Genomic DNA, 16,081 nt, shown 5'->3' with positions numbered 1-16,081 from the left:
GTGTAGATATTGCATGCTGATGGTTGGCGTTAGGCCCAGGGCCTGTTTACGAGTCAATTTTGTTATCCACGGCTGCGCTCCCTCGTGCTGCTACCATAAATGATCTATTTTGATGCAAATTATTTAACTAAAGTTCAAATTTCAAGGCTAAATATAGTCGAATATATTCACTTAAACTAAGGTTTCTAAATCTAAGGAAGGGAGCGGAACCGTGCCCGGTTAGCCGACTTCTGTATGTGGCTACGCCGCTGTATGTGGTCACGTCATATTTACAGGGGTTGCATGGTATGCGACACTCCCCGCGCGAGGTGAATTTCACAACAAAATTGGGGGGAAATCGAAAGGTTGAATAGTAATTAAATCTAGGAAACCTCTTGAATTTAAACAGATCCATCCTTAATCAATAACTTGATTCTTTCTCAACATAAATTAGCGGTTTGCCGTGTAGGCTGACGGTGAGGTTCAACCTGAGAAGGAACATCAGTCACGTCAGGGAGCATATTAGCACACGAAATTAAACGAATAAGGGAAGTCGCATGACAATATACAGTTTCGTATGTGTCCCCTTTGAAAACATGAGCTGCAGTTGTCCAATAAATGGTGTTATAGAGAGAAGTTTTCAGACGGTCGAGCTCTTCATCTCCGGATCTGTCAAGCTTAAGGATTTTGTACAATGCAAGCGTGAGCAAAGCTGGGGGCTACACCGCAGGCCAAAACTGAGTCTAAGATTACGATAGCCGACCACAGTAAAGTTTCCATTCTCCACGTCTCTGAACCAAAGAAACATAAGCCGATTGTGGTCATGCTCTAGTAATTTAATGGTGGAACAGACATTATATGTAGTCAAAACCTTCAATGCTGATTGGCTGTTTACAACAGGCCTCACGTCCCCCAACCCCCACTCCTCATGAGGCCGTGGACAATCCCCCACTCCCCTACCGGGGAGAGCTTCGAGGCCCCCAGCGACACCCCGGGGTGCATCTCCGTCGCGGTCTTCCCGGTAATTCCTTGAATAATTAATATGTTACTATATACATCGATAAGATAATAACATAATAACCTATATTACCTGAACGTAATCGTTTACTTTCATTAGAACGGATGGTTAATAGAATATATAATCAAATGATTTTTTAATTGATCGGGTAATAATAATCTAATATGACTTGCGCGTAAACTGATTTCTTTGGACCGAAGGGAACATGGTTGAAAAAATAAAATTTGTAATTGTTAATTCGTTGGAACGTCGTACGATATAAGCTATACAACAGATAATTGATTACCTTGAAAGAATCATAATAATAATAGTTCATTTCCGTACGATAAGTTTTACAATTTCTATAGAATTTTTGTTCACTTTAATGATTACCATATTTTACAGTGAAGCAGTTGAAAAATTTTCACATCTGTGTTCACTGTTCATGTAATAGTCGTATATAGTCGACACAGATTTTGTTTTACACTCACAGATGAATGGATTAATCTTATTCTCATTCAATGTCTCTTTCTTACATCAATAACCATAATTATTATAATTGTATTCAGACGGCACCAGCGCTTGTCAATCTAGACACGAAGCCGTACTCGGGCGCCCACGTCGAAGTATTCAGGATAATTATGCACGCCCTCAAGTGGTGGTGAGTGTGGGAAGAGGCTATACATCTAAAATATATCCCCTATTTAGATATCTAAAATATATCCCGAAATGAAAACAATGGGGAAGATCCCCTGAGGTGGGGAGAGGATGACGGTGTCTGAGAGGAGGTAAACGATTGATGATGAAGGAAGCTGTGGCGCAAGATAGTTTGAGTTGTTGGTCAATAGTGCTGGTGTTAATTTATCGGTGAGAAAACCTTATGCAGCAGCCTGCAATAACTTGCTTAGACTTTACTAAAATTCTTGTTAATTAACATTGTAAAAGTTAAGAGACCTGAAAAAATTTGCCCTGTGTCGCAGCTACAACTTCGTGGCCGTACCTGACCGGACTGTGGGCATGGAGACGAACGGCTCCTACAACGGGGCGACGGGCATGGTGCAGCGCAGGGTCTGTGGCAGTCCAATGTTGAGTGATGCCAACACGTTGGAATCACTAAGAATGGCACATTATACAATGTTGCATGATCTTAAACCTTAGCCGCAGTAAATATTGCAAATCACTGCATGATGTTCGGTACTCTCCGGCCTCTGGTATCAATGTATCTGTTATCTGGTACTCTCCCAACCACTGGGCAGGGTGGCCCAGTGGTTGGGCAGGGTGGCCCAGTGGTTAAAGTTCAGAGTACCAAGATTGGCGCAGAGAGGCGCGGGTTCGATCCCAGCTCTGCGCGCCAGTTTCTGGTCAGAATCGGCAAGGAGGCCGGGCGGTTAAGCACAGCAGAATTGTAGCAGTGAGTTGCGAGTTCGAGACCGCAAAATGCTGTGAATGTTCTGCGATGTTAAGAATCGGCGACAGGCCTACGGCCTAATAAACGCTGAAACCGCTATATTATATATTATATAATAAATATTGCATATCACCGTATAATAATGATCTCTGGCCTCCGTCATCACTGAATATTGCACATCAGCGTACAATATTTTACGATCTTAGCGTATTTAGTTGGAGGATCTCATTGATGAATATTCAACATTTTTTACAATATTTCTGGAGGATGTTCCGTATAATAGTCTGGTGTTGATGACGTAAACCAAACCTATTCGTTCGTTGAGCGGTCGAGTTGTGAACTGTTATTCATTTGCCTAAATCTCGGGAGTCTGAGTAAAAGAATTAGTCATTCATGTTCACCAATGTACACTGTTCGATAAATCGCCGTAAGTGGTATTACTGGGATTTCAGTGGTCGCCCGTCACGTGAAAAGAACACAGTGTTGCCGTTATTTCCAAATTAACACTAGAAACCCGTACCACATATAAAAACCGGTGAAACAACAGTTTATTTCGCCGGTCACTCCGTTTTTTCACGGTTATTTCGAACAATACTGATTTTGCAATCCCCGACTCAAGATAATCTCCACTAGAAATAAATCTGAGATTTTTTAACTCGGTCCTACTCATTAATAGAAATAATCTCAACGAGTAGAATGTATAGTAGTTCTACTAGTTCTTCTTACATGAATTATTTCCGAGTAGGGGAAATTCGTGGAGTAAAGAATTGCAGATCATTTGTGAAACGACACACCAAGCCCAATCACCATCGGTATGCGCATTAATAAAATCTTAGTCATGATTGAAAGGTTTTACTACTGTCCATTTACATTTTAAACTGCATGCAGACGCTGATTTTATAGGGCTGCCAGGCGCCAATGTATCGAATTCTTTTATTGTTAGGCTGACTTGTACGTAAGGCAATTTCGTAACTGGTTGTCAATATATTGGCACAGGAAAACCACAATTAATCATATTTAATACCTTTTCTGAGCGCAGGAAGTTGACATGATGCTCGGGCCAGTATCAGTGTACCTCTACAGGTCGGAAGTACTGGACTATGCCCCAGCCTTCTTTAAGATTGATAACTACTACCTCTACCGCCGCATCACTAGCATCCAGCCTGACGTCCTCATATTCACAAAGCCATTCATGTTCGAGGTAAGCATAAGAAAATAAATTACATGCACTTCTTTGTTTAATTGAAAATTAACGTGAGCTTGGCTCTGCGTGGGCAAATGGTTACGATCACCAAAATTAAAACAGCGAGTTGTAAGGTTCGAGACCCGTAACTGGCTGTACAAATTCTGATGAAAAGATAGGCTATAGGCCAATATGGCTTGGAAAAAAAGCTTTCTCCGCTATGCATATATTAATGCTATCCCATCCTAGTTTTTTAACAATGTTTGTGAAGTCGATATTTATATCGACTTCAATAATATTTCGATATTTGTACAAAATATTAAACTTGGTCACATTTCTGCGAAAGAATAGCAATCTACTTTTTGGGATGAAATCTAGATAAAAATAGAAAACTCACGTTCAATGTATTGATTATGGAGTAAGATTATTCAAATATGAACGTCATAATTATTGCTTTCAACCCATTGTGGCGATTTCTACTATTTCGTACCAAGAAACCGCTAAACTTTTCAAATTTAGAAATTCAAATTTATTTTTGTGAAATATAACAAAAACTTTAACAAACTTCGCACAAGAACAGTAATAAATCGTGAACAAATTATTATTTAAGGAGGCAATTTTTTGTAAAGGGCATAAAATTATATAAACGTTAGGAGCCGAAATAGCGAATTAAACATTTAATATTAAATTTTTCGGAATTTTTTATTAAATTTGATTGGGAAACTAAATGGGTACTATACGAACGGCCCATTAGTTTTAAACATTCTGCTGGTCAACATTAAGGATTTAAATACAGCCTGTTTGTCGTGATCAAGATTCAAATTTAATTTTTACATCACATGAATTATTGAAGAATTGATTTTAAGGTTTTTAACGACAAATTTCAGTAAAAAAAAGTTGGTCAACCTTTAATTCGAAAGAAATACACAATTATGATCAGTTTCAATTAACCGTAACCTGAAAGAAAGTAAATTTATATAAGATCACTGGAAAGTTTCAGGAACCTCTGTTATGAGAATAATTACTATTCATCAATCAACAAATATCGATTCCTGATATTGCAGCATTTGGAAAACAATTTATATAATGCAAAAATAGTTGCACTGTATTGACGAATTAAATTATTAAAGAAATAAACTATCGTTTCAATCTATGCATTCTTATTTCATCAACTTTTATGTGAAGGTTTGGGTTTGCGTGCTGCTGTCGGTGCTGATTGTCGGAGTGGTGGCTGGGTTGCTGGGGCTTGCTGTATCCCGCTTTATGTGAGTTGGCTCCTAACTTCGTCGAAGTAGTAGTAGTAGTAGAATGGTTTGCTAGCGCTTCAGCGATCAAGCTATTTCGCACCGGAGGTCAAAATGTAACATCGCCATCAAGGCGGAAGGTAACAATTATTCAAAATCTCAAATTAATCATCACCCACAAAGGGCGGAAGGCTCTCAATTGTCCAGCCCGCTAAAGCTGGCTCGAAAGAAGCAGTGTTAGCATCTCAAAGAGACGAAGTGACAAGGAGGGATAGGTGAACAGCAACAGAAACGAAGACACTCGAGCAGGAGGTCGCTTACACGGGACGTCGGCCACCCGCACGAGAGAGACAGAGGAGGGAAATGTAAGGAACCATACCTACATAATAACTTAACCCCACAACTGAGACCTGCAGTCAGACACCGCGAGCTCAGCGGTGGGGCGCTCAGGAACAATCCCCCTAGGAGCGCGAAATCCTATAGGACTTCTGACGAGCACTGACACACGTCAAAAGTCCCTCTTGAAGGGCTAACTTAGCCGAGACTTGAAACTCGGTGCATTTACGGAATCCCAAATTCAGGGGTTGTACTATCAAAACTCGCTTCAGTACACAAATTGGCCAAAGTACACGTAGCGGCCAATTTTTCGTCTTTGATAGGAGAATTTAGCTTGAAAAGCCGCCAATGATTAGCTGACGGTTACGAACACGTAACTATATTTTATGGTACGGCCTCTGCGGCTTACTTTCTTCTGCTCACGTTTACTTCGTAACCTAATTCACTCATGACCAATTGGTATCGAAAAGCACGAAAATAAATATACAATGCACATCTTTGAATGACTTATTAGTTCGAAACTACGATTTTCAGATTCGCAAAAGTACAAGTGATATTCAAATTTACCTCGACGTTTACGTTGAAATTTCTCTAATCAAGAGTTTGCGCAGAGCTCGCGGTGGCCATACTACCGGTCGCCCGGGTTCCGTGTCGAAGATTGATATTGGCTCTCGAGGCTTCATGTGGGCGCTGCAGATATTTCTGTCACAAGGTGATTTACGTGCTACGAATCACTACATATATCGTTCTGATAATTACCCAGAATGTGAATATTCAGGGGTGGAATATGCTAGTAAATTACAGTTAGTACTTGGAATTAGACCCAATTTTTGTCAATATAAATCGCACCAGATTCGAAACACTCGCCCGGCTGGAAGGCGGGCCGAACGCTTGGTGCCTTCTGGCTCCTCGTGAGCTTCATGATCGGTGCCATGTACAAGTGTAACCTCAGCGCCATCCTCATCAACGATAAGGTTGGTTAACATGACAAGCTATATTTTCAACAGAAGTCTGGCCTTCAAGCAAAGACGTGGCATTATGACTTGAGTGTTATCAAGACGCACTCGGTTATCAAAATGAGGCAGTCACAAGGTTGGCTTCTAGATTAGGTGTAAAAAATTATGATCGTCAACCAATCAAGTTTTTCAAGAAAAATGTTTTGTCGCCAAGAGGAGACTGGTAATCGGAACAAGGCAGGTGGTGATGGCAAAGATGGCATTAATGACAAAATTCTTGTAGCCAAGATAGAACCGATCATCAAGGCTAAGTAAGTGGACTAGGTCAGGGCGAAACAGTGCTGGTTTCATCAAATTATGGTCGATCGTTGATGCGATGCATCTTGTTCCTGAATCATTGCAAAATATTACCTGTGAACTAGGATTTTGGCAATTCCGAAATTTCATCTGTATATCCAACTAAGCCTTTTTTGTATCTGTGCCGTTCTTATGGTCGTATCATATGTCATGGCAGATCAAACTACCGTTCAGCACGGACGAGGAGTTCGTCAGCCAGAAGGACTACAAACTGACGTGGATCGCCGGCCAGATCTATGGCCCTTACTTCGAGGTACGACCGCGGCCGTGTTATGTACTCGATCACCACAATATTCTTTCTCATACAATATTGTGATGTTGTGCTTCCACCACCTTGGGTCAGCACCACCATGGGTTGGTGTCCCTTGATGAATTCTGGATACTTCTTTCTTTTTTAATCGAACGAGGGTGAGATAGTTGATAAGGAGCCGGTCAGCCGAGTAGTTTTCACGATGCTCTGAAATTCGCGAACATTAATCCTTTTAACAATTTCCATTCGCAACCATCTAATGTTTACCATGTAAAACGTGGTAACATTGAACATTACGTGGTAACATTGAACGTAAAAGCTATTTATCACTATGCAGAGATTTTGTTCATTCATGTACACTTCTTACAGTTCTATATGATCAGTATAATTGGTAATAACGCAATTACATGTAAGACATTAAGACCTTCTACCCACAATTGAAATTATAGCACACTTAAAGTTTACACACGATTACTAGTAAATTAAATCATCATACAGAAGGACGAGGTTATTCTCTAATGTGAATAATTTGTGCAGGGGATTGCGAAGACCGAACCGAAGCACGTCTTCGGCAAGCTGTGGGCGCTCAGAGACGGTAACCCGCCGCTGACGGCAGACGTCGTTGACAGGGTCCTCAATGAGAGAGTTGCGGGTGAGTTGATACTGTGGAAATTGAGTTACGAGGCATATAATACGTATAGTATACACTGGGTGTAGCTAAACTTAGTGAAAATCTTTTTTTATAAGGTCCTCAGGAAGAGAGTTGATATCGTGGACATAGAGTTACAGGACACATGGCATGTACATACTGGGTGTGGGTAAACTTTGTCCAAATCAATTTTTTGGGTTTACATGGTCCTCATATGGAGGAAGTTGCGGGTGAGTTGAGTTGGATTTATGTGCCCATTTTTAGCCTATTTATCCCTTGAGCATTCATTTTTAGGCATTTTTTCTGAGAGAGGAGGCGGTTTTTATAATACTTGTTCAAATTTTAAGTTAGATTTTACAGCGGCCGTCCCTCTTCCCGAATTAGTTGATGAAATATTACGTATATTGGAATAAAGACAGTGAAGTTCAGTGATTTTATTGCGGTTGAAGAACAATGAAGCCGACCAACACCTACAAAAGTTGTTGGTCGTTAGAATAAACATGACATGAACACAATGGGATAACAATATCAAAAGAATACAGGAAATACACATGGTGATTCAATTAAGAAAGGTGGACTTAAAAATAATAAATTACATTATAAGAATTTGATTTTAAAGAACGTGGCAGCTTACCCCAGCAGATGTTAACTTCACGCGGCATCAGACAGAAAAATGACGCAAGGCTAGAGCGCGATTGGCTAATGGGTAGCCACGGGGCATTCTAAACAAAATTCACAATATTTGATGGCACGATTTAAATATAAAAGTATTTTCGACATTTGCTAAACCTCTTATCATTTAGAAATTACACGGATATTATTCGTGCTTGAGAATCGATGATTTACTGACTGGATATTTCTGTAATGGGTTAATAATGAGATTGATGAAATCCGAAATAAGTAGGAGAGTTCAAGGTTACATATAATTACAGAGATTGATGACCAACGAGTTTAAAGGTTTAATAAAATTACTTACGCCACTCACAAGGAATGATAATGCTAGTTATGAATACGAGTCGCTACATATTTATGGAGAAGCAATTTTTTCCACTGAGAACCCATTTTTAGCTATTTTATTCATTGAGAACACATTTTTAGCTTTTTATATCGACGAAAACCCCATTTTTTAGTTTTTTATCATTTTTCCAGCTTTTAATTATATATTTAGTTTTTTTTATCACGGGTCACTTGGCATTTAATACTGCCCATAGAGCGTATGGGCAAACGATATACTGCCCAAATCCAATACTATGAAGGACCAAAATATGATTCTGCACGTTTTATTGTGAAAACTTAGCCAGTTAATAAAAAGCTTGTTCACACTTGTTTCCTCTTCTGAATGCTCAAATTCTCTTAATTTAAAAACAGACGAAAGTTCTCTAAGTTCTCAATATTCAAGAGAACTTTCTATGTACAGTTTCCACGCACGTGGTCTATGTAAGCTATGATAATATTAGCTTATGTGTTGTCTATAGATAATGAGCAATTGGTTTGCGGTCCGAGATGTCGATATGACAAAAATTACGATGCTGAAATATTGAGCAAATTATGAGTGGTCTCTGCGCCATTATAACATTACTCTCATGAATATTTGCTCGCTGCATTTAGATGTTGTGTACTCCAACAGGTCTAGCCATTTTTGTCGCATAAATGTTGTGAATGTTTCAGAAATGTTTCCATAAGTGTTCATTAATTTTTTAACGGGAGATAAATTATACTAATTGATCGTTTTTTAATGCATTTAATGCCTTTTTTCTATTTAAGCGGTTGTCCCTTCGCTGTGGTCCAAAAGTTTCATGGCTGATGACTTCTCAAAGGTGAACAAAAAACTTCTGAATAATCACTTAATATTGCTTTGAGAAAATTATGATTTTTACAAAATATTTGAAAATTCATCCTTCAAAAAATATTCATTTGCCACGGAACTTCTCAAAATCATCACACCAATAAAAGAACTATTTTTTAAGAGAAATTTTATGATATTTGAAAGTCGAAACCAGCAAAAAATGCCAACTTTTCTGGTTCGTAATAAATTATCATAATACTTTATGTAATATTAATTTATTACATATATTTATATTAATGTTTATGTAATACTAAATTTATATATATTATGAATATACATATACACATATGCATAAATCGGTCAATAGCGCGACGTTTTTTGATGAAATTCCGTGACGCCTGGTAATTGTGCGACAAAATCGCGTCGCATTATATTCTCGGCCATTAGTTTGTACTCAATTGTGCGACACCGTTTAGAATATAGATGAACACAATTGTGCGACATGCTTTTTAACGCCAACCTCGTTAGGTTAGAGTTAGGACGGTAAAAAGGGTTAGTTTAAGGTTAGGACTAACCGTACAGAGATTAAGTTCAGCCAGGTCAAGTTTTTTTCAATTTAAATGGGGTTTAAAAATGCCAGTTAATCATAGTCTCAGAATTTTGAATTATCGATAATATATATACATTATAAATATATGTATATATATTATATATAACTCCACTTATCCGGACATTAATTTTTTAAATTGCAGGAAATGGGTAAAAAACTTGACCTGGCTGAGCCTAACCCCTGTAGAAAGGTCTTTAGAAACGTATAGGTTTTAGACACACCTAACTCTAACCCTAATTTAACGAAGTTAGGGTTTTTTTAGAGTCCGGTAGTGTAGTTCATTTATTTTCATGTACGGATTTAGGTACAACCTAATTGCAGAGTACACAATCAGACTCGATTTTCGGACGAATTAACATATGATTTTAATAATTTATATAATATTCTTTTACAGTACGGCAACTGTCGCCTAGCTTCGGTCAAGTCGAACTTGGTGCCGCTGTACATGACATTTGGATATCCCAAAAATTCGCCTCTCAAGAATGCCATGGACCTCATGTAAATACTGATAATGATAACCAATGCTCCTCTGATTTCAACTTTAGTAAAGTTGTTTTTTTTGTATTGTACTACTAAACAAAATTAAACAGTAACATGAATCAAAACGACTCAAATCCAGTTATGGAACTACTCTTATAATTTGCTGATATCTGCTTCCTTCATTTCCTGATGTACATCGAAGTAATGATGATGACCATCATTACGTCAGTCGACTGGGTGCCGCCCAGGCACACCCCCCTCCGGAGCGCCGAGCCGGTCTTGCCACACTCTGGGGTGTGATTTTGACATAGAGGGCATGATGGTGTTGGATAATTAGTCTCATCGATCTTATTGAGGTACTCCCTAAGCATTGGGCATTTCCCCGCCCTTAACTGCGTGTATGTGCGCCTAATGCCTCGGTCAAAGGTCCTCTCTGTTTCGTTTACTTTTGGTGCTGGTGCGTTTGGAATCATGTTGGGTGTTCTCGACTCTAGCTCTCGACTGCGATGGTATGCAACGTCTTCATGTTTCTATTCACCTTCACGCTGCTATCGCTGTTGTTGTTGCAGTCATACACTTTTATGCTATACTTCACGGGATGCAAATCGAAACACGCGAAACTTACTTAACATTTAATAAACAATAGAAATAAAGCAGGAAAGGTAAAGGAGGGCAGGTTACAGGTGCCCTTGAACAGCGTGAGTAAGATTGCCGGGGTATCACGGTTCCACCAGGATGCACAGTTCCACCAAGATGCAAGGTTCCACCAAGATGCAGGGTTCCACCAAGATGCAAGGTTCCACCCAGATCCAAGGTTCCACCCAGATCCAAGGTTCCACCCAGATCCAAGGTTCCACCAAGATCCAAGGTTCCACCAAGATGCAAGTGGTGCAGCTGAGTCCCAAGCTTAAGGCGCCAAGGCAGGAATATGAGGACGAGGATGCGGATGTGGATATGGGCATGAATAAAGAGAAGGAGCCAGTACGTGTTACTCCGTGGATGAGTAGCCCCTTGATGGCCAGTCAGGAGGTATATCTGTAGCAAGGAACACGGGGGTCAACAATCACCGGCTTATGGTTATTTGCATCCAAATGGCAGGCATGTCACGAGGAGCCAAGGTTAGCATATTCTGAACTAACAGGAGAATCTAGTTGATTGGTCGAAATAAAATACTATTATGGGCGTTAATCTAGCCTAAGTGAATTCAGATCGAAGTTAGAACTTAACTAACTACAGCTTACCAGAGAGTGGAAGCAAGAAGTGCGCGTTCCACCTCCCACGAGTTTCAGCGAGCTAATGACTAAGGCTACCTACGTGTACTTATTGGCTACGTATCTACTGACGTGGCGCAGCGGACCAATGAAGATTGGCCGCTGTTGCCGTGCCTGATGAATTTCCTCTACATAGAGTGACTTTAGTTTTCTCCGTATTAAGCAACAAGTGTTGTTCTCTATCCATTCTGTAAGGCTGTTAAGGTATGTAGTGATGTTGGATTTGGCTGTCTGTAGATCTTTATGACTTGCCAATACCGTGATGTCGTCGGCATAGGTCACCACTTCAATTCCCATTCCCTCTTGCGGTGTTGGTAGGTCCGCCATGTATATGTTAAACAGTACCGGGGACAGCACTCCCCCCTGAGGTACTCCTTCAAGATAGGTGTTCTGTCTTGATTTGCTTCCGTAGTAGTCCACATAACCTTTTCGTCCTCTTAGATAGTTTGCTAGGAACTTAACAATTGTTTAGGTATTGGTGTTCGCAGTCGCTTTTCTATCATGTTTTCATAATTGACTGTGTCGAAAGCGCTACTCATATCCAAGGCCACCATTATCGTTCTATTGGGAGGTGCCTTTTCGTTGAAATCTGCACAGATGACATTGTTTATTTTGTGCATTGCCGATGTTGTTGAATGCATTTTTTTGTATCCATGTTGGTGTTGGATATTGGGGATGTCCCTTTCAATTTTGTTCAATAGAACTCTTTCCAGTATCTTCACGATTGGCGACAGAAGTGAGATCGGTCTGTACGACTTGCCGATCTTACGATCTATTCCCGGCTTTGATATGGCTATTATTATTGTTAATTTTTCATTGTTCTTGTATTTTGTTCCTGTTGACCACTTCATTGAATAGCCTTGTTAGGTGTTTTATGGCCGCTGGTCCATGGTGTTTAAGGTGTACTGGTATTATTCCGTCTGGACCCTCTGATTTCATGCTTTTCGATCTTGCTATTGCCTTCTTCACCTCTTCTTCAGTTATTACTACCTCTCGTCTTGATATCTTCTCCAGCTTCCTGTTAGTTGTTCTTTTGAGTCTGCTACTCACCTGTTTGCGGATCCCGTGTATAGTTTTGCGAAACCTGAAATTTCTTTCTTGGTCTTTTTCAGCTTCGTTCCAAATTTTATCATGATGTTAGTTGCTCTTTCCTCGGTCACTTTCCAGTATTTATCCATGATTTTATTTTGTTCCCAGTCTTCTGCAACAAATGTTTTCCAATTTTCCCTTTTATGCTTCTTGATGTTGTTATTTAACTCTTTTACTTTTTCTGGGTTTTCCCCAATCTCTCTGGTGTTGTCTCTTTCTTTTACGTATTTGCCTTGATGTTCTCCGGTGGGGGATTTCTTTTTGATTTTACATTTCCGTGTGGGATGAATTTCTTGCTTGCTTTCTTTATTGCTAGTTCAATTCTCTTTGTCGCCCTTTTGATATCATATGGTCTTCCATCGTCAACTGATAGTAAACTGTTAACATATTCTTCGTACCTATCCCACTTTGCTTTTTTTTTAATTAATGTAGGTCTTCTGTTTTCTTATTCTGTTTTCGTATGATTGGGAGGTGGTCTAATGATGTTGTTGTCTTCGTTTCTCATTTTGAGTATCTCTTCAGATCCTGTGAGAGTACCGTGATATCTGGCGATGTTTGTCTTGGTATCTGATCAAATGGTATCATTATGATAAGCATTGATATCTCTTGCTTATATGTATATATTCGCCAGTCTCAATGTGAAGTTCCTTTCGTCTTTTATTTCCACTACAGATCTCTCTGCTCCATTAATATAAGTTTGGATGTTGGGGAGTTCCCTGAATTGAAGATTGCTGTGGATGTAGGTTAGCAACCCTCCTCCACCGTTTCCCTGTGGTCTATCACATCTGACTGCTGAGTACTGTCCTAATATCGGTGTTTGGTGCTGTTCTTTAATTAAGGGGAGCGTCTGGCCAAAATTTTGAATATGGGCTTTTTCTGGTTTTTAGTCTCATCTTAAAGCTGACATTCTGCTCTATCCAACGGTACCAAAATCATCTCTGTACGTTGATTTATGCGTTCAGAACAGATCATGTGGGTTCTTTAACAAATTAGATAGGAGGTAATTCGGTTCCCAGCACTTTAAATACAGTGTCTGCTTGAGGAGCAGCTTAGTTACCCGTTTAGTCTCATCTTAAAGCTGGCATTCTGCCCTATCCAACGGTACCATTACCATCTCTGTACGTTGATTTATGCGTTCAGGACATATCATGAAAGGGGGGAGGGTGGGGGAGTTTTTTTACCAAATTAGATAGGAGCTAATTCGGTTCATAGCACTATAAATACAGTGCCTGCTTGAGGAACAGCTCAGTAATCTGCCTGGCTTCGCACGAGGTGGTGTGCATGCAGTCGCTCCCACCATCCTTGAGTGGAATCTAAAATCGAAAAAATTTCGAAAATTTTGCAAAAAATGCTCCCCCCAACCACCAAAATTCGAATTTCAAAAAACGCCAAGATATATCGATAGATATGGTCTTTACTCATCGAATGATATGTTTCTCAATGTTGTAGCTTGAAAATCCTAGGAGGAGATAGATTTCTACAGTACCCCCTTTTTTGGTCGTTTTCTAAGAATTTCACGTTTTCTTTCATTTTTTTCGAAAAAATGGACATGAATAAAAGCTGTCTATTTTTCGGTTTTACAATGGTGTACCAAGTTTCAAAGTGATCCATCTGTAAACAGCCGGGAAAAAAAAAGTGGCCAGACTCTCACCTTAAGCTACGTCTCCTGTATCATTATGACATGTGGTTTCTTTTCTCGTACTACCTCTTTCAGTTCTTCAAGGTTGTTTCTTATTCCATTAATATTAATCTGTAGTCGAAGCAATCTTCCTATCATTTGTATGTATATATGACCATAAAGGCGTCATTATGCCTGAATCGTGCACAACGAAATATTTTAATATGTTGAGGCCCACGAAAAGAAATAAAATAAAAGGAAATAAATAAGTTGTCACTGAGTATTTTTATTTATTGGCAGGTCTTTGCGTGTGATCGAGACTGGCCTGCCGGATTATCTCCTGAAGAAGAAAATCTGGAATTCGACCTGGTGCACCAAGACTGATAATAATCTCAGCGAATCGCGGGCTCTGACAGTTAAGGACTTCCTTGGGATCTTTCTCGTCTATGGCATCGGTGAGTCACGCCTACAAATTTAAATAAAAATTTTATAGGATAGAATAGAAGTGTCGGCACTGAAGAAATAGGCCCATGGCCTGTTGGCGATTCATTTATTTTTTGTGACTTGATTCACAAGAGATCCGGCCTTTTGAATCCGATCTTTCCATAACTGACGATTGTTTGAGATAGCTGCAGGACTTAATGCCAGCAGGGCCCATACTTTTTCTTGCAGCTCCGTAAGGTGCAAGGCTTATCTCTAACTTACCGCGCTCGCTGACAGTTAGACTTTTTATAGCTCTATTTCATCTATGGCATCAATGAGTCACGTCAGAAAATTCAGTTCGTTTGTGAGTAGTCAGCAGGGGACTTCACCATTCTCTTGCCTTCGAGGTGTAATTCACATTCAATAGAGTTCATTTTTTTCGAACGTTAATACGATACATTTTTGTGAAAGCATTATAGTATCGTGTTCAAAAGGCTGTCTGCAACGGCTTCTCTTGTTTAAAGAAAACATTAGTCAATTGTTGCAAGTCATAAGTAAAGCTTTCACTCAAATCAACGTTCACTTGGTTCGATTAGGCTGGATGAGAAACTTAATTATCATATTGAAGTGTTATTAACGTCACCGGGGCAACATATTCAAAAATTATTCACAATACCGCAATTTTAAAATGAAAACTATGACTCGTGTTTTACATCAAGCAGGCGTCGCTGTAGCTTCTGTGGTCTTTGCTGTGGAGGTGATGACGAAGCGCAGCGCCAGGCGGCAGCAGTGAGGCGGCAACCCTACGGATGACGAACTAACTAACGGACTTTCTGGATACCCATACACATAACACCATGAAGCCATTGTGTACACAATAATCACGATAGAAAAATTATTCATTAGCCACATCTTTCATTATTGGAACTTTTCCTCGAGTTCCCGATAAATAAATCTGCTCAATCGTGCTCAATACTTTGCATGAAGTTCTGCAAAATTCATTACCGACAGCTGAATTATGACGCAAACCAATGTTCGTGCACTTGAATACAACATAAATGTAATTGATCAAAACGAGAATATCGCTTATTCCTGTTATATAAATAAAGGACCACGAATCTATTTTTTTAATTTGATTATTGAAAGAACCGAATCGGTAATTCATTCAGCGGCTATATTTTCCTACTGATGTTGATTATTACTCAACTTGTAAGTCGAGTCCCAGTGAGCATAAAAATTACTATTGTTGAACGGCTAATTCATTTATTATTAACATGAAAAGATTCACCAACACCGCAATAAATTTGCAGAAGCTACTGTCGTTTATATATCATTCCATGGGTATCATTAGTTCATTCATGGTTTAATTAATACATGTATTAATTCAACCATGAGTTCATTCGTGCTACGGCCATAAAGCAACAGGGTAATTATAATCACAACAT

At 39.4% G+C, this 16,081-nt stretch overlaps 1 protein-coding gene across 1 annotated transcript; it reads left to right on the top strand.

Annotated features, from left to right (window-relative positions):
* The first annotated feature begins 480 nt into the window (after nucleotides 1-480).
* Nucleotides 481-15,944, top strand: LOC125179214 (glutamate receptor ionotropic, kainate glr-3-like). Its single transcript, XM_047884633.1, has 13 exons — nucleotides 481-1,000; nucleotides 1,546-1,637; nucleotides 1,957-2,044; nucleotides 3,424-3,585; nucleotides 4,753-4,832; nucleotides 5,759-5,859; nucleotides 6,000-6,121; nucleotides 6,618-6,713; nucleotides 7,248-7,362; nucleotides 9,124-9,176; nucleotides 10,150-10,253; nucleotides 14,514-14,668; nucleotides 15,359-15,944. Exons 1-13 carry the CDS (start codon nucleotides 908-910, stop codon nucleotides 15,427-15,429), a joined length of 1,332 nt encoding a protein of 443 aa, XP_047740589.1. The 5' UTR covers nucleotides 481-907; the 3' UTR covers nucleotides 15,430-15,944.
* Nucleotides 15,945-16,081: the final 137 nt, after the last annotated feature.

Source organism: Hyalella azteca, unplaced genomic scaffold (assembly GCF_000764305.2).
Source record: "Hyalella azteca isolate HAZT.00-mixed unplaced genomic scaffold, Hazt_2.0.2 contig1943, whole genome shotgun sequence".
Lineage (NCBI taxonomy): Eukaryota > Metazoa > Arthropoda > Malacostraca > Amphipoda > Hyalellidae > Hyalella > Hyalella azteca.
Note: the sequence above shows the minus strand (reverse complement) of the source record. Positions and strands in the feature narration are given on the sequence as shown.